Source organism: Phoxinus phoxinus (genome assembly GCF_949152265.1).
Source record: "Phoxinus phoxinus genome assembly, chromosome: 23".
NCBI classification, from domain to species: domain Eukaryota; kingdom Metazoa; phylum Chordata; class Actinopteri; order Cypriniformes; family Leuciscidae; genus Phoxinus; species Phoxinus phoxinus.
In genome coordinates this window covers 15,893,139-15,912,938 of record NC_136898.1, presented here as the reverse complement: position 1 = coordinate 15,912,938, position 19,800 = coordinate 15,893,139, and the positions used below count along the sequence as shown (strand labels likewise).

The window sequence follows — 19,800 nt, the reverse complement described above, 5'->3', positions numbered from 1 at the left end:
GCAATTGACTTTGAACACCGACGCATGTATCATTCCTATTTTGCACCCGCGTACAGCGGACTTTTCCCTCCACAGACGCACGTCGGTAAATTAGGGAATGAACTTGCGCTCGCGGGGGCGGTTCTGCGAAAAGAGGATGAGTGTTCCGGCGCTAAAGTTCCCTGGTGCTATTTTCCAGTTTTAGAAAGCAATTCCGCCACTGACCAGGAAAAAAACAGTCTAAAGACAGTGGCGCGTTGCACGTTAGTCATTTAAGGGCACGTGCTTGGCCATAATGTTAACGCGCATACACTTTGATTCTCTAATATAAACAGACGCAGCAGTTTTCATTTTTGCAAATCATACATTATTACAAGGAAAAATATTAACACACGAGGGAAATCATTGTTGTGTCCGTGAAGATGTGAAAAAAATCTATCTAGATTTTAAAAAAAAATCTAGATTAGGCTACACATTTACCCAAATTATACGCCTGTTTAACCGAAGCTAATTTGGGTGGGTTTCTCCCATCATCCCCAATGTCACTTCTCTGTGTTTTACAGCCCTGACGAGAACGTCGGTCTCCTCGGCTGTGAACCGCTCCTGGCGTGCGCCTGGCAAATCCGCCGTTATAATAGCAATCCACGTTGGAACAAGCGCGCATTGCTCTTAAAGGGAATGTGAGAGGACGCTCTGATTGGTTTATTTCACGTTACGCCCAAACCACACCTATGAATAATGAAGCTACTTCAGACCAACCCCTTTTAGATTTGCGCCGGGCGCAAGAGGCATTTATCCCGCCGGGAAAATAGCAACAGCGCCGGGATCCGCCCACAAAGTTACTTGCGCTTTGCACTTTGACACTTGCGTTTCAGATCGTTAAAATAGGGCCCTATATCTGTTCAAATATTGACATATCTTACCCATTGTTTTTATAGATAGTTTATACTCTTAATTATTTATTATAAAATATTTAGACAGGTTATGAATCCTCTTTTCTTTTCAGACAGTTGAATATAACTTTCAAAAAAAGTAAATGGCACCTGTCACAGTTGCTAGGCCACAAGAATAATCATATAGGCTAGACCGTCCCATTTAACAACGCTCGGTCTGACCTTCATGGATTTCAAAGGCGTGGCCTTTGAAGTCCGTGTCCTTCGAAGGATGCAGCCTCTGAATTGGGACATAGCTTATGAATGGCAGTGAAGCAACGCAACTGACGCTGGTAGGTCACGTGACAATAACAACATGGCGATGACTATATACAGTACAACATACTTTTTTAACGGTCACAAAGTAAATTCAAATGTAGTACCTACTCAGACATGTACTGTATGTGAGTTCTAAGAGGCCATTCACACAGAACTAGTTTTTGTAGGTAACAACGCGAGAAGCAGGGCAGTGGAACGGAAAAAATATTGCAAAGTATAGTGATGTGTTTTCCAAAAGTTTTACTTATTTTAACTTAAGCGCTGTGTCAATCATGACACGCTTCAAATGATGCAAGCACAACGGTCAAACATGTCCATCTAATGCATAGAAAAAATATGGAAAAGTAGCACAGTGGAAGTTTGCAATGTGAGTGACATATTAATTAATGTCAGCTCAGACATTGTTAAAACAACAATTACCATATTATCATAAAACTTAATCAATTCCAGACATCTGATTAAAATACACAACAAGGCCAAGAATATGTGAAAATCCTCTTCTAATTATCGGGTTTGGCCTTAATTCCAGACAAGACAAATATTCATACCACGGCATGTGATCTTCAATTCAGCTGAGTGTGAATCCCCAGAGTTGTACCAGTGACCATGGGTTATCCACCTTAGGCCTGACATAAGGGACATATGCCAACACAGGCTTTCAAATTAATTACAAAAGACAGACAGACAGAACATGTACGTGAGGAGACTGTAAGACAGAGGAAATGAATGACACGAACAACAAAAGTTCATTTTATGTCCGTCTAGCAGTCGCAGGAACGGACACACACAGACACAACTCAACAGTTTCCACAACTGACCAACCAAAGGTCACACTGCGCTTGTCAAGTGTGAATTACAAGTGAGAAAGAACACACTCTTACAGAAGCAGCTGTTCTCGTCCCTTGTGCCGTCCATGGTGCCATCCGGCAGCATCTGCAGGTAGTAGCCGTGCTGGCTGTACAGACGGGTGACGATGCCTTTTAGCTGTGGCTCTGCAGAGAGAAAACACAATCACAGACACACAATATTAGTCCGGAGAGAAAACATCACAGTTTGCGGTTTGCGACTTAATTAACGCTTCATTAAAGCTTACACAGAGTATATTCATTAATAGTGCCTCAATATGTACTTAAACTGCAATGCTGTGCACATATTTAGTACACTCTCAGAAAAAAAGGTACAAAAGCTATCACTGGTACCTAAAGGGTGCATATTGGTACCTTAAAGGTATATATTAGTACCTAAAAGGAACAAAAAGCGTACCTTTTGAAAAGGTACCGCCCCAGTGACAGCTTTTGTACCTTTTTTTCTGAGAGTTCAGGGAATTCAGACCAAACTTCCTGATGTAAACATTAAAACATGAAAGAAAATAATTGAATACACTACTGTTCAAAAATGTGTGGTCAGTAACTGTTCCCCCCTCAAAAACTAATTGATGAAAAGTGATAGTAAAGACATTTATAATGTTAAAATATATTTCTGTTTCAAATAAACGCTGTTCTTTTGAACCTTATATTCATCAAATAATCCTATTTATTAAGCAGCACAACTGTTTTCAACACTGATTATAATATCAAATGTTTAGTGAGGACCAAATCAGCATATTCAAATGATTCCTGAAGGATAATGTGACACTGAAGACTGGAGACAGTGTTTTGAACAGTTGTGTAAATAAATAATGTGTCCAATAAACTGCATTTAAGTCACACTTACAAATGTATGAATGTCATTGTGTTAGATCAAATATTAAACCAAAGCATTTATTTTTAGAGAAACTTTAGAGCACAACACTTTTCATGAAAAACATTACACAACATAAGGTGAAATGGGTTTATAATTATACAATATAATATAAAATACAAAAAGTATTGCAACACTTTAGTTAACTTTTTTGGAACATGTAGTTCATCAAATTAACTGTTAACACCTGTGGATACTCTGCTAAGACTCCTTGAGGGGAACCGATTTCATACATCCATTAAAAATCACCTTAGGACCAGGTGGTTAAAAGTAATTGCAAAAATGGCTAGGAAAAGTCATGAGAAGATTAACTTGTAGTTGCGGGTTATCTAATGCAATGAAATTCCTACATTAAATGTGGTTCACATGTCCAAAAACTTTTTTGGGTCACGTTTGCACAAGTTAACTAGTCTACAATGACTAATTCATTGGCTCTTAACAGGTTTTGTTTCAGGACCCAGATTTTACATTGGATATTAAATTAAACAAAAAGACCCGTAATAATTTAGCCTATTAATGTAATCAAGAGCTGCATAAGCCCGATATGAGGAATGAATAACAAGAACTATCATGACAGACAAAAGGACAATTGGCAAATTTGGTTTCAGCGAGTGAACTTTAATATATTTTGGTTCAGATTTTCCTTTGACTTTTGCAGTTTTGTTCATGGTTTTCAAGGATGAAGGGTTGTGTCAAGCAACCTGTGAATTTCTGCCAAATTCCTTAAGAATTTGATTGGATATGCTCCCTTTTTAAAAGGTCACATCTCAATTTATTTTTCTATGCTAATCATTAAGCACTGCTACAGTTAGGGTTTTTACACGTGGCATTGTTTCTCCCACTGCTGTCCACGATACCAGCAGACCTGCAAGCCATTTTTGGGCCACAACCCACCAGTTGAGCACCACTGAACTAATTTAGCATCAAAATCCAGAGCACAGCTGTTTCTTATGCACACGAAGATGCCTCCAAATGACCTGAAGGGTCAGATCAGAATAGGGCCTCGCATATGGTGCAGATGATACATTAGTCATGACCATTTAGTATGCATAATAATTCACTTGACATTTACACTTTCTCATGTATAACTGCTTGAAGACTGTTTGCTTCGTCATTCCCTGTGACCATTTGACCATGAACGCTTCACAGTCCATCCTATAGCATTGTATTCACGTCAGCCCCATCTTTATTTTTAGACAAGCTTTGGTCACTTCAGGACTTTCGGAAATAAAATGTGTATGCAACTCTATTAAAGATTTATACGCATTGCACGTTTATTTATGAGACTTGAGGAGAAGAACAGAAGCTGAATGTTTTATTAGTACAGTCCCTCTGGCCAAGTTAGTTCATTTTAGAAACAAGCAAAAGGAAAGCTAAATAGAAAATTGCTTGTAAACAGACTACCTGTATGTGTTGTTGTAGTAAATGTAGTGACCACGTTAAGCACAGTTTCTTAGGACCAGCCGATTCATTCCCCACGGTGAAATTCAAATGAAAGAAATCTCTCAAGGAAGAAAAGCGATTATCTGGGGGGATAGGCTGGCTAGTTTCCACTGTGAAGGACATTTAAGGTTTGTATTGTGTAAATGTCGAGCCGGTGGGTTAAAAAGACATTCAGTCTCAAATTCATCATGCTTCGTCATGTCAAACTCGAAATGAACTGAGAACTGCTTTGTTGTAATCAATGGTTAATCAGGCGACCCAATCACAAGTTAATGAAGATCTTTTTCCGCTACACGTCCCGCACAGTGAGTGTGTGTTCTTGAGCGTTTCCTTCCACTTTTCTTTGCTGTCACGACACCTTTAGCAATGCAGAGGACTGAGGTGGAATCTGCTGAACTTTTCCCAAGACCCGGTAAAAGCCCGTATTGATTTCACCCACGCAAATCCTGATAAAAATTCCACTGACACAAAGAGGTTGCAAAGCTCAGGTTTGTGTGTGTCTGATTGTGTGTATGTGTTATGCTGCTACGGTTTTATCTCTAGCCTGAGTTCAGCAAGAAGTGAGTGTTGGTAGGAATAGGAAATTTTTCTGCTTTCAAGTACACTTTCAAGCTCCTACTTCCGAGGCAAGCAGTCGGGTGTATTGGGTGTTTCTTCAACTAGAAGCACTTTGGACCCTGTGGACTACAACATAAACTCTCCTAAAACACACTTTTAACCTTTTTCACTGTTTTAACTGTCCACTAAAATGTCCAATAGTCTGAAAACATGAGAAATTCTGTCATGCATGTTATAAACATTTCCACCACAGTGTCATTTTAGACAACATCTTGTGGTAGACATGGCCTTTTAAATTTTTTATACTTTTTGCATGACTTGATTGTAATGGCACACAATAAAAATACTCTGCTAACTAAGTGATATTTACCTTGATTTTACTTCATCATGCCTCATATTGCATCTCAAGGTGCTCTTCACTGACACTGTCCGAGAGTACACAGCTCCGTATGTTTTCGAATTGCTCTCGCGGTACTTTGATGTCATACACCGATCGGTCTGCGCAGCGCCGCTTCAAGTCGAACACACCTTTTCTGTTGTACCAGTGGATAAGCATAAGGGAATACACCTGCATCACTTTCACACAATCTAAGTTATTTATGCATGTTACCTAGCAGATAATTCCTTTGTATAAAGCAAGTCATTAACTTTACATTATCAGACAATAAGCTCGGTCACAACAAATATTACCGAAATACACTGCAATGAAATTACTTCGCAATTTGCAAAACCACTTGCTACAAAATACTGCAGAGCTGCTTTACACCCTCTTTCAGCATCACAATTCTGAGTTAGCTTGGTCATTTACACGGACAAAATGACTACAATATTTCCAACTCATTTATTTTCGTCTCTTAGTCTTCCCCTCTCTCCTTCAATTTCTAATAATTACCTACAGTATGTGGTGTAATAATATGATGCATTATCCAACCAAATAAAAGAGGAAGCATGTGATTATTTGCCAGGCGAGGTGGAGGAAGGGATGCATTTGACATAATTTCATTAGAGAAAATGGCTCTATGTATTGGACAGGCATATACACTTACAGCCTCATTTGACAGCTGAAGCACGACAGGGCTAATCAGAATCTCAGCTGCCCTCCACTGGAACGGCGACACTGATGATTCACTTTAGAGTATCAGCATAAACCGACGGCTTGCGAACAGCATCCCACACTACTGTTAAACAGCGGGAAACTGCGGCTATCATGGCTCTTCATCACCACATCCAAAAACCAGCATGACACAGCAAAGTGACAGAACACAGACACACACAAACGATGTTTAACAGCCTTTAATGAAGCATGCCATCTTGTAGGCTACTAATTTAGTTCTGTAGGAACATGAGTAAGTGGTGGGATGCTCTCAGTATATTTAATACTAGTGTTTGGACTTGTGCAGTCATATCCCAGCTAACAAGAGTTTTCTCAGAACTTTGGCTAACGTAACATACATTATTCCAGCAACGTTAATGGAACATTCGTTCAAAGTTATCTGGTCTTTACAAATGTTCTAAAACCATTAGCACAAAAACATTATTTATACATTGTTCATGCAAGTTGTTTTCTGAAACATTTTCCCTCGGGTCATTTTGAAAATTCAGTGTTCATCGGAGGGGTTTAAGCTTTTGTCGCACTTGAACCACGAATACACAAAAAAAGTTTTGTGGTTGAAATTTAAAAATGAAACAAATCCTTTCCTAGCGGGTCAATTTGACCCTCAGGAATGAATGGAATGCGAGGTACACATAGAAAAATCTAGAAATGCTCAAAATTCTAACTAAAAATGCTAAAACTTTACCAAAAAATTATTGTATAATGTCTTCATGTGTATCTGAATGCATACTGAAGTTAACTGACTTTAGGACAAAGCGGAACAGCTCATTTGCTCCAAATAGAGCTATAAGGCCATCTAGTATATATTTTTTTACCCACAAGAGGTCGGCAAAGACACCTAATGTAAGATATTTTGAGCTGAATTAAAATGTTAATGCATAAAATTGTGAGTTATTTTGAATTTAATTTGAAAGAAAGTGAGGAACAAAAAATCTCCAAAAAAAAGTTGCATTAAAAAATCAAAAAAATTATTATCAAAATGAAATAAAATAAGCTTTCTGGACAATTTTTTTTCATTAAGTATAATTTTAGGGCTTCGGGTCATTATGACCTGCGAGGGAAGGATTTGTTACAAAATGCGAGAGAAGGATGAGGGTTAACATTTAAAATTTGTTTCAGAATGTTCATAAATATTCCAAAGTAACGTTCACGTAATGTTTGCAAAATGATAAAATGGAATGTCCCTTAATGTTCATATAATCAAGAAAGAACCTTTTTAAAATATATATAAAAAATCTAAAAAAATCATATAACATTAAGAAATAACAGGAACACCAGCAAAACATTTATTAGAACATATTTTTGTTAGCTGGGATGGCATTTACGGCTCATATGATTGGATAAGGTTGACCTCCTTTGTGTATACAGAGAATCGTTTGTGTGAATTATTTTTCAAAATTAGGTTGACAATTAGTGATACTAATAAAAAATGGGAAAAAGAAGAGAAAGAAAATTGAAAGATGTTATTCTTCTGGGAGCTAGATTATAGAGAACTGTATGAAAAAGAGATCCATTTCTGTGTAAAAATCTTAAAACAGATAGAAAATGAGGAAAGAAAGAAAGTGACCGCTCTGGTTCCCCCCCCCTGGGTGCTGTTTATCCGGCGGAGGTGAGGTGTGTGTGGGGAGTGGTAGTGTGCAGTGTCCATTTCCAGGCTGTTACAGATGGTAATTTTGTCAGAAATCACTGAGCTGCTGCCAACTCCACGCTGGAGATACAGCAAGTGACGGTTGGTGTGCTGTGCTGAATCCTGCCTGTGAGGACCAGCTTTTATTCTCTCTCACTCATTCAGACTCACATGCACTGGATCAAATACTGTTTGCAAGGATTTAGCAAACCAACTGTAAGCCGCTATTGGAGAAATAAATGCTTGAATTCTGTTTATGTTGGATTTATTTTATCTGTCATTATTTGTCTTTCAGCTTCTAATCTCTACAGGTATTTCACAGTTCCAAAATCATATGATTTCCTTTTTTCCGTGGAACAAAAAATACAAATTTTGAAGAACTGTTCTGGCTGCTCTTTTCCATTACAATGGAAGTGTGTTGATGCTTCCAGGGATGAAAAAAAATCCTAAAGGGGGGCCATAAGTCTTTAATTTTCCAAGTCCTCTGAAGCTAATCGTTCTGAAGCTCTGATTCGTTGAAAAATTGCATACAGGACTGATTCAAATTGCAACAGTTAACAGATCACTTAAGAAGAAAAGTATCAGTGAATAAAATACTTAAATTTTGGTCTAATCCTCACAAAACTGTTTATTGAATATATATCAAAGGAGGTCAGAAGTATTGGAATATAGCACACAAGTCACATGTTTTATACATGATTAATGGTGTCCTTTTTGAAGCTTGAAATTCGGATTTGGAACATGAAGGTGAGTAAATGATGACAACATTTTTATTTTTAAGTAAACCATTCCATTAAGTAGAAGCAGGTAAGTTTAAGTGTGTGTTCCATATACCAGGCATTATATTGCATTAGGTAGGCTAAATAATGCACTTTATCCTGTTACACAACGCTGTGGTAATCTATGGCATTAGTGCATACATGTTCCCTATCAGGGGCAGGGCTTTATCTCTGTTAATCCCTTCATGGAATATATGTTACACATTATACTTATTTTAAACTTTTGTTCAAACTACCTTTTTGCTTAGTGTTTGTTAGGTAGGCTACTGAAGTATTTGGCGTAACGGACCAATCCCACTTCAGCAACTGTTGTCATTTACCAAACTTTTGCTCTTTTTAATGTGATTTTATGTAGGCTACTGTATGGCCAATGTTTTAGATAGCTTAACAGTATTTTAAACAGTAAGAAACTGTTTGAGTATAGCCCTGCTGTGTGCACAAAAACATGCACGCAAAGACTGTTCGACTTGATTAAAGACTGTTCGACACAGCCATCTGTATGCCATCAAAGTATCGCGAGAGCAGACAGTGCCATATGCTTTCGAATCGCTCTTGCGGTAGGCTACTTTGATGGCATACATACACCGATCGGTCACACCTCTTAAGAGCCAGTTCTTTTAGGGTACGTTTACATGCTTAAAACGGAGATGTTTTTAATTAAAATTTTCCGTACAGACATTATATTGTCAAAACGATCCAAATTCACACGGATCCTATTCTATTCTGCTGCCAGACCATTAGATGGCGATAAAACACTATAGTATAGACTGAAGCACGTAATGCGCATGTGCATGACGTCATCGTCTTCAGAGATTCGCGTTTTTGTTGTTTACATCGAGACCGTTTTCAAAAACTTGCACTTTGAACCTCTTTTTCGAAAGTTTGCGTTTTCAGCCACCCAAAATGCCGTTTTCGTGTAAACGAACGGCCCAAACGCATACAAAGTTTTACGTTTTTAGTTGAAAACAGTGTCATCACTGTTGTGTGAACAGCCCCCTGTGAATCGTTGAAGAGACCTCTGAATCATTCAGAGCGGTTACTGGATCAACACCTACATCATTAATGTATGTGGAAATAAAGTAAGTTCCGTGTACTTACAGTTTTGTGTTTCCGAAGTTCAGTAGTTACATTAAGAGCCGAATCAAATTAATCAACATTAGGAGTGTCAAGTGTTGAGTCATATTCGAGAATCAAACTAACGTTAACCCACACCTCCACGTAGGTCACTAACGTTACGCCAGTTAGACATCGGGTGCTAGTTTTCTGCGGAGAGTAGAGTAGAGTGCACGATTGTTTTTATGTAAGGAATTAAGAAATTGTCTGAAAATTTTATGAAATATAACATTATACTTGGTATAATACATCCATCAACCTATGTATGCGCTCTCGTGTGATTATAATGTATTTTACAGTTTTTTGTTGTTGAAAGAGCCAGTCAGGAAAATAGGCGGGATTGTATCTCAGGCAACGAGTATTTGACACCGTGCAATATCATATTTCTAATTAACGTCCCGGTTTTGTACAATACCTCGTTATACTTGTCAAAGAACAAATTAATTTAGGTTGTCTTTGCATTCAAACAAACACTTCTAGAACATTCATATTAACTACCTCATATTAAAATCACGTCACTAACAACAAACCTTTAACTCGGTATTTCCCTGCTCTGAAGAGTCCAGAGACATTCTTACATTTTATGTGAATAATGAATGGTCATTAATGTTATTACTTGAGCTGTAAAATAAAACTGGCTGAAGCAGCCACAGATGTCCATGAAATTAAAGTCTACTTTTGACCGTTACAAACTGCTGCAGCTCACAAGCTACATGTCCTTCAAGGGTTAGTTCACCCAAAAATGAAAATAATGTCATTAATGACTCACCCTCATGTCGTTCTAAGCCCGTAAGACCTCCGTTCATCTTCGGAACACAGTTTAAGATATTTTAGATTTAGTCCGAGAGATTTCTGTCCCTCCATTGAAGCTGTATATACAGTATACTGTCCATGTCCATAAAGGTAATATAAACATCATCAAAGTAGTCCATGTGACATCAGTGGGCTAGTTAGAAGTTTTTGAAGCATCGAAAATACTTTTTGGTCCAAAAATAACACAAAATAAGACTTTATTCAGCATTGTATTCTCTCCCGGGTCTGTTGTCAATCCTTCACAGTTACGCTGCTGGCGTAAGACGCTGATGACGTGTTATCTGGTGCGCCCGAGCTTCATTTACAGACTGAGGGAAAGCACGCTGTAAAAAATGTCTCATCCGCGACATGCACATTTACGCACCATTAAAAAAATGATATCCACGCAAACAATGTAGAATAGCTTGAATATAGCGTGCGTCTTCCTCAGACTGTAAACAAAGCTCGGGCGCACCAGATAACACGTCATCAGCATCTTACGCCAGCAGCGTCACTGTGGAGTCCTGAACGCAGATTCACAACAGACCCGGGAGAGAATACAATGCTGAATAAAGTCTTATTTTGTGTTATTTTTGGACCAAAAAGTATTTTCGATGCTTCAAAAACTTCTAACTAACCCACTGATGTCACATGGACTACTTTGATGATGTTTATATTACCTTTATGGACATGGACAGTATACTGTATATACATTTTCAATGGAGGGACAGAAATCTCTCGGACTAAATCTAAAATATCTTAAACTGTGTTCCGAAGATGAACTGAGGTCTTACGGGCTTAGAACGACATGAGGGTGAGTCATTAATGACATTATTTTCATTTTTGGGTGAACTAACCCTTTCAGGTCATAATTGTTTTGTTTTTTTGAGTATACTGAATGTTAGTTGTATCAATGGTTTTGTCTGGCTAATTCCTCTCACTTTCTGCAGTTTTAGAAATATTTGGTTTGCCACCTGACACAGAAGTTGTCTACAAGGAATCGTTGGTGACCTGCTGCAGCTGTCTGCAAGTTTTTTTTTTTTTTTTTTTTTTTTTTTTTTTTTTTTTTTTAAAGACTCATTTCCCAATCCTGGTCTTGAAGCACCCACACTGCACATTTTTCATAAACGTATGATTAGAGATTATTTATTTATAAAGGTAACATAACTTAATATGTAACCTATATATTTTACACTTGTTTTATGTATTGATTCAGGACTTTATCCTATATGCAAGATTGAACAGAATATATTGATGCTCTTTGGAGGTTTCCAGGACACTCTTGAAAAAGTGGAACTTACTTGAGACTGCAAGATACCAAGGATATGACTACTATTGATGAGGTCTTTAGGTGTGAGGTCACACCTTGATTGTGGCAAGGGAAACTTTTTCATGTTTTTTTTTTAACTTTCATGTTCATTTTATCTGTTTAGGTTGAAACTTATCTTGCTGCCATTCCTTCCTCCAATCACAAAAGGTGACAATAGGACAGCAAAAATTGGTTCTCATCAGGCATTCAGAAGGTATTTTTCAATTGTGCAGTGTGTGTGCCATTTTTTTTATTGTAAATGAAAGTGCAGATTGAGTCTTGCTTTATTTGTTCATCTTGCAAGAATATGTTTTTTTTGACGATGATGTTTTACCTTTCATTACAGGTTGGTACAAACATGCAGACCTTTGTGTCTAGTGTTAACACTTTCCAGCCTTTCCTACTTCGCATTAGGGAACACAAATCGAGTATCCAGAAACTCTACATCATCGTGGACAAGAAGGCAATTAAAAGGAATATGCAAGTGTCTTTGACATTGATGAACTCCTCAAAGCTCACTTTGTATTCAGCACATCATACAGTGAGAAACTTCATAGTTGCACCGCAGCAGACATCAAGAATAAAGGAACCGAGGTACGTTTATGATGGTTATTGATTGGTCGGGAAAGATCGTTAAATGTTAAACGGTTTAAAACTTAAACATTTTCATCTTGTCCTCTGTGAAAACAAGAGGAGCGTTCTTTTACTCTCCATCATTGGCAATTTAAATAGCTTTTTTTGCTTGTTAAAATATAAACTTACATTTTGAGGTTACTATACAGGCTGTGTGGAATATGACTATAGTTTTACTTATAGTTTATTATACTAAATTGAATAGCTATTCCCTCTTATAGTGTTAAATGTACACTTAGCCACACAAAAAAATGGAAAGCTTTACACTAGTGTTGAAAAAGAAAAGTAAAATTGAATTCTGACTAATTTTAGAATGCACCATTATTCCTCACTTACTGTGGAGGTCAAACTCTATTTTGGAGTTATTTCAGTAACACTTTTAGATGTCTTTATAGAGATTGGGACAAGCTACTACATTTTGATCATGAAGACATCCCTTTTTCATTTTTTATAGCATGCAGATTGTGCACAGAACTAAGAATGTGTATTTAAAAAGTAAATAGTTACATTTGACTTCTTTAATTTTCCACTTAATTAATATTCTAGCAGAACAGTGTTGCAGATGTCACATTATCAATATTGTTTGTGCCATTTTTCTGACCTGCAAAAAAAATAAAAACCATACAATTTTTCTCTTTCTATCTCGACACCCAGCTTACAGTGATGCCCTTTTCACCCCTAGCTCTGTCTAATTTAATCTCACGCATCAATGACTTTTAATTAATATGATTGGCTGAGGGATTCTCGTACTGTTACATGGTATTTTTCTGACTTTCTGAGGGTCACAGACGCTAGGGAAATAAACAGCGAACATACAACATACAAACCAACAATCCTCTCTAAACCAGAAACCAACCCCTACTGGGAGAAGAATGAAGCAATGTTGGCATCATTAGTGAAGCATTGATATTCCCTACACTAGCTACAGTGATACAAATGCAGCAATGCTAATCATGTTCCTGCTGGTGCTTTCCGGCTTTGTCTCTTGCTTATCTTCTGCCCACTTGCGATATCACACACTATAATGTGGACTTTTTTTTGTAAGGAGGGGGATGTCCTCTTCAGCCTGCTTGCTATATTGATATTGCTGTTTACTTAAAATGTGGCAGCTCCTCAAGTCAGACAGAAATTGCAATAACCAAGATGAAGCCTCCATGTGTACATTAAATTATGTGTGTGTGGTTTGATCAGTCACACAGTAGCAGAGCCAGAAGTCGCACCCTATTTTCCTTCTGGTGTTCAGTGGATCGATAGAGGTTAACTGTCAAGCGACCTTTCGTGTATGTGCATGGAACGTGTATTTGTGTGTGTATTGGGAAAGAGTGTCTGTACACTGTGGTGTGCTGCCTTATAGCTGTGAAATGCCGACTTACCCCGTAATGATAAGAGAGTGCAGAGTAATTACAGGCGCTGCTTCAGTGAGCAGCCAAGGGCATCTGTGACTCCCCTCCCTGACTAAGGCCAAACTACCAGGGCTTCCCTCAACCTTTATTAGGACTCCCCACCAGCCTCTCTCTCTCTCTCTCTCTCTCTCTCTCTCTCTCTCTCTCTCTCTCTCTCTCTCTCTCTCTCTCTCTCTCTCTCTCGTCTCTCAGTCTGCATCTCTCAGCAGTTTTTCCCCTCTTATCTTTCTCACGTTACTCATTCCTCTTTTCTCTCTCTCTATTTATTCCTCCTTCATCAGATCTTCCCTCTTGGTTTGTTCTCTTTCTTATCTCACCCTATTTCTTATACTTTCTATCTTCTATTGCAGGGGTTTTCAATGTCTTAAACAGTAGGCTCCCCCACAAACACCCGTTCAGTTTCCACAATGCATCATAATATACCTGTGAGGATGGAAAACAATTGCAGTAGACCAAATTTACTTAGTATTTAGTTTAACTGTAATAAAAAAGTCAGCTCTTAGGGGCCTCTGTTATTTGAAATGCTTGTATGCACTGCAGTGTTGCTTTATTTTTAAGTGCACAAACCCTAATACATTTTGGGCATGTTTTCCCCCCCAAAAATACCCAATTGTATTAGATATTCATTTCTGTTTCTCCATAGAAATGAAAGCTTTATTCGTTTTTCCCTTTTGAATGGGGTAAAGATGACTGAAACACAGAATTTGCTTGTAAAAAAAAAAAAGTTAATTTAGCTGAAAGCCAAAAATAAAGTTTATATATTGCTATTCTAGCATTATTTGATCATGGTGAAAGCGTGTCCACTTTGCTGACATGTTTTTCTGTTGTAGCTTGTACATGTTGTTTGCACAAAAAAATAGACACTGACACAGTCAAAACGTGTCATCGGAGAAGCGCTAATTAAACATTGCTGCTTTTGTGATGTTCAACCCTCCAAAACTTTTTCAGCCTCAACTGATTTTTTTTTTTCTTGGTGCATTAGTAATTTTAAGTTTTCTTTAAAAACATTTTTGAATCCTTATACTCAACCCTAAACATTAACTACCCATCAAATCAGATTGAAATAATAGTTCCCAAGCCTTAATACTAAAATATGATTGGTTGATCATAATGTTGTTCCTGGTCCATTAAGATTGTTGATCTAAGAACATATTTTACTTTTTGAAATCTATGTGAAAATATATCATTATGTTCTCCTCCCCATCTTCATCATCTCTTTTCTTTCTTTAGTTCTCATCCATTGCTCTCTACTGAATCAGGTCTTTTTTATTTCCATCTTTATGTTAGATTTACTGTGTGAAGTATCAGCAAAAGTAGAAAATGGAAGGAATAAGTAAACTAGGCACCAATGTGACTTGCTCTAGCACATCCTCTAAGGATGCAGTATTTCTAATGCCATGTTTCTCTCACAAGACCCAACTGGATGAACATTACTGAGCGTTTATGGGTATTAATCTTTTGCACGTCAATAATCCAGTTCTGTCTTGTATGTTTGACATGACCTTGTCAGCATCATTGTGTGACCTCAAGGGACCATCCCCTGAGATGACAGCTGTGTCAGATTCAATCATCGTTTAATGTGAATTGACAAAATGAGAGATTGAAAGTATAGATAAATGCTGACCAGCGAGCTGTAGAGCAAGCTGCTGAATGTTAAAAATCTGTATGAAAGGTGGTTTTACATGCTGGTTTGGTTCTGGTACTTGTGGTGGATGTTAAAGCAATCTGACTCTCTGGGATGACAGCCCAAGAGTAATGGAGCCTTGCCTGATCATGACGTCAACACCAGGCACTTAAGCGCTCAGAAATTACTGAGGTAAATGTTTAACTTTTCTGTCTGCTCCTCCTTATCCTCTGCCCCTTCTGTGAACACACACACACACACACACACACACACACACACACACACACACACACACACACACACACACACACACACACACTTCTTTTGTGTCTCCCTCTTGTTAGAGGTCAAACTCAATCTGTCCTTGTCAGGTTTAATCAAAGTATCCACAAATTCAATTTCAGCTGCTGTGTGAGAGAGGCTATTAAGGCATTCTTTGTCATTCGCAATGTCATTAGGCTGTGAGAAGAGAGGGCATGGGGGTGTTTCCGGTTCTGATGCATTTACTCATCGTTTTAGGGTAAATAAAGCCCAAGTGCTCTCTGTCAGTACCTAAAGGTGACAGAATTCCATTACTCTCTGAGACATGATCTGTGAGACATGAATGGTAACATTAAGATGACTCTAACAAATAGTGTTCAACAGTCGGGTTCCGGAAGTGCTCATTTTTAAAGATAACTTACAAACCTTTAAAGCCTACCTTATTGTGAGCTACAAGGTTGTTAATCAATAGTCAGCCTGCATTATTTTGACTTTGCTTTAAAATAATCATGTTTAACATTGGAATTTGTGGTGAAAACTACTTCCACCAATCAGAGAGTCGAAACAAGCAAAACGCACAAAAAGATTTCTTTAGGTCAGCCCAAACACATGAAGCATAGCGAATTACGTAATGAAGTTAGTCTCCCTACTACACTCTCAAAATAATTAAATATTTGGATATGTGCATATTCTTCAATACACTTATATTTTGTATATATTTTCAACATTTTTAAATTAGTAGTTTTACATTTCTTGATTTGTTTTTAATTCAGTTATGATGTTGGCAGTGCTTCATGAGGGTGTAGTTCTTTCCATCACTTAAGCTATTAAAGAGATAGTTCACCTAAAAATGTTAATTTACTCACCCTCAAGTTGTTCCAAACCTGTATAAATTTCTGTCTTCTGCTGAACACAAAATAAGATGTTTTGAAGAAAGCAAATTACCAAACAGATAAGGGGCCCTATTGACTTGCATAGTATTTTTTCCCATACTATGAAAGTCAATAGGGCCCATTAACTGTTTGGTTATCCATATTCTTCAAAATATATTCTTTTGTGTTCAGCAGAAGATAGAAATTCATACAGTTTTATAAAAAAAAATGCGGATGTGTTCCAACCATTCCTTACTACTCATGTATGTGTGGCATTATGTATATTGTCATTCTACAATCTGACTAGGTTATATAATTTTGTAGAAGTGTAATTAATATGCTGAGATATATCATATCACAAATGTACCAAGACCAACTTTTGTTTTCTGCATCACTCTACACAAATAGCACCTGAAGACTGTAGAGACAAAATCATCGGTAAAAACATAGCTTACATTTTGTTTGTATGCTGCACATAATGTTTCTACAGTGTTGTTTCCTTCTTGAAACTGCTACTTATACACTTGCATTGCCTGACTTGGAAAGTTACTTTCCCCCCCACAAAGCTCTGGCTTTAAAGTAAGTAACCAAAAATCTCCATGAAGATAAAGCATTCTTTATTCTTGTATATTACTAAGCTCTGCTGCCCCCACACACAAAAAAAAGTTTTTGCCCCAAATACCAAATTTAGCTTTGCAAATGTTATTTTTTTTCCTATTTCATTTGAACTTTTTAGCCTCGTTTCCATTTATAGGGACTTTTTTTGATCAATGATGTTTAATGAACATGATATGTGAATTTGCTCCAGCATGAATTCACTCATAGTAATCACAGGCTAGTGGCATTTATCTCAGTGCTGCCTTCTCTCAGATCTCTTTCAGGCAAATTTAGTCCTAATCTGATCTCTTCCAGACTGATGGAACTTTTCTTCAATCTTTAAGTCCAGCACTCCAACCCAGAGGCGGCACATCCGCGGCACTAAAATAAACCTTCAAAACAAAAGCATCAATCCCTTCAGCTTTAATTATCTTTTCATCTGGAATTAAATTCTTGATAGATTATGAAACCCTTCCCAATCTTTGGTTGTGTAACGGCATAAGCTGATGTTTGTATGTTTGGCGTCCTCAATATCAACAAAAGAGTCTGGGAAACTCTCTTGGCTGCTGTTGCAGCCGCAAAACTAATCGGATATTCATTTCATACAGATGGTAGTGAGCAGTGATTGCTGCAGCTGAGATTTGTCAGGATTGGTGCTCTTAGGACAGCCAAATGGGAAGATGTTTTGAAGTTCTTATGTTTGTGGTCGATCGTTGTATATCTTACACTACAAAAAGTCAGTAAAAATAAATCACAATGTTAATGTAAATGAAATTTCCGTATTGATTTTCCACAGGTGTGTTACCCTTGAATTACCGTTACGCATTGCATTGTTGTGTTGTAGGGTTAAAAAATGATATGTCTGTAAACTTTAAAATGACCAGTGCCTTTTCCATTTTTATGTATTCTTTTCTTACATGTCAACAAGTGTTTTTTTTGTTTTTTTTTCACAGTCCATCCACTCAGAAACTAAAATATGAGTTACTAGATGTGACCCATCTGAAACCTGTCACACACAGAATGTGATAATTATTCAGTTAATAGAGCTTGTAAGGGAAACCCAGACCTTTTAATTCATTTTGGAAGGCCGCTAGCTGAGAATAGAATAGATCAATGCTGTTAGAATGGAGAATGCCTCCGTTAATATTAGCACCAATAAAATGTGTGCAGTAGAGGCCATTAGTTACATTTGGGTTCTCTTTCCTGACACATTATTAGACTCTTTCAAATGGTCAATCACACATCGTCCCACCGGCCCTGACACGTGGATCAATAGTGTTAACCGTCTAGTATTATGATGACTTGATGTCTTTCATTTCTGTCATATTTTCTTTTCCAACATCTTTATTCACTTCTGCCTCTAGGATCGTCTAGAGGGAGCAGCCACCACACACTCACAGTAGATCTTTTTGTTAATTTGTTGACTAACAAACTCAATAGTGAACTACATCTTAATTCATTATTTGAACAAGTGCTGTGTGTGAGCTCAGAGCGAGAACAAGCTAAATTCTGTTTAATCGACTGTACCAGCAGTTTAATAATCAATACTGTTTCCACTGGTTTCTACTTCTTACATCCCTTATTAGGTTACTTGTACTTTTATGTCTAAGATAATATTATTTAATATTTACACAGAATAGAATTAAAACTTGATTTATGTTAATATATTATGTAAAAAATATTTCAGACATTTCAGATATAAATGCAGAAATGTGCTACTTTTTAAAGAAAATAAAAAATGTTACAGCGCTTATATATATATATATATATATATATATATATATATATATATATATATATATTTCTTTACAAAAGTGTGTTACTAAAAAGTTTAAACATTTTTTGACATAAATCTCAGGTTTAAAATGAAACATTTTGCTGTTGGTCTGAACTAGCGAAATTACAGTAGGTGAATTTTTCTTTAGGTAAACAGCCTTTTTCAAGTAATGTTGCATCCATTCTGCGAACATTTCTGAGTTTACCCTCTTCACGATCGTGACAGAAGTTAGATAAATTTAATATGGGTTTTAAAGGTTAGTATGCAGGTTTGTTACATAATGTGTAAGTCTTGTGGCTGTACGTTGTGTTTATCCCTATGCAATGTCTTGCCCTATTGACTTTCATTTTCAAGTGTGTTAGTGTAAACACAATATTTGTTGTGACAAACTGAGGAATGAAAAACTCAGTGGTAATCAAAAGCATGTTCATGGAGCTTATGTGGGCTTGAACTCTGAATGTTCCTTTAAGTTAGTTAATAGACCTTTTTTATTAGTGTATTTGTATGAGTTTTATTTTATTTTAACAAACAAAAATGAACAAAACCTTCATGAAGTGAACGTACATGCTGCCCAGTTTATTTGAACAAACTCTCTGCCAGAACTTTTGCTTAATCATCAGTGATTTTTTTTATTTTCCTCTAAATTCCCTCTGCATGCCCTTCTGTCATTTGCAGTGACTCACTTTTTGTCTTTCCAACTATCTCTCCTCCTCTTTCTTCTTCCCTCCCTCTCCTCATTCTCTTCCATCTCTACTTCCTTCCTCTCCGCATTACTATCTCTTCCCCTCTCTCTTCCTCTCTCTCTCCCTCTTTCTTTCTGACCCCTGGCACTCTCAGTACTCGGATGAGAGGCTACCTAACACTGTGCAGTGTGATCAGGTGTTGTTGAGTAAGCAAGATTGACAGCCCATCTTCAGCGGTCAGCTTAATGCTGTCCTCCTCCAGTGCCACGTCCTCGTGCCCTGAGC

At 37.3% G+C, this 19,800-nt stretch overlaps 2 protein-coding genes across 6 annotated transcripts in view; one reads left to right on the top strand and one right to left on the bottom strand.

The window, feature by feature from the left end:
- nlgn2b (neuroligin 2b) overlaps positions 1-19,800 on the top strand; it is a 184,869-nt gene that overhangs the window by 37,108 nt on the left and 127,961 nt on the right. For 2 of the 5 annotated variants that reach the window (XM_079599440.1, XM_079599435.1), the window contains exons 1-4: positions 9,185-9,530; positions 11,307-11,382; positions 11,790-11,879; positions 12,012-12,259. The gene's annotated coding sequence lies outside the window, so the exon portion shown is untranslated. Of the gene's footprint in view, positions 1-9,184; positions 9,531-11,306; positions 11,383-11,789; positions 11,880-12,011; positions 12,260-19,800 lie in introns of those variants that run through there. The other 3 variants (XM_079599437.1, XM_079599436.1, XM_079599438.1) reach the window with 3 other exon arrangements.
- Positions 1-19,800, bottom strand: part of fgf11b (fibroblast growth factor 11b) — a 46,570-nt gene that overhangs the window by 22,428 nt on the left and 4,342 nt on the right. Inside the window, exon 2 of the mRNA XM_079599454.1 lies at positions 2,072-2,182. Within this exon, the coding sequence (XP_079455580.1) occupies positions 2,072-2,182 (111 nt within the window). The remainder of the gene's footprint in view (positions 1-2,071; positions 2,183-19,800) is intronic.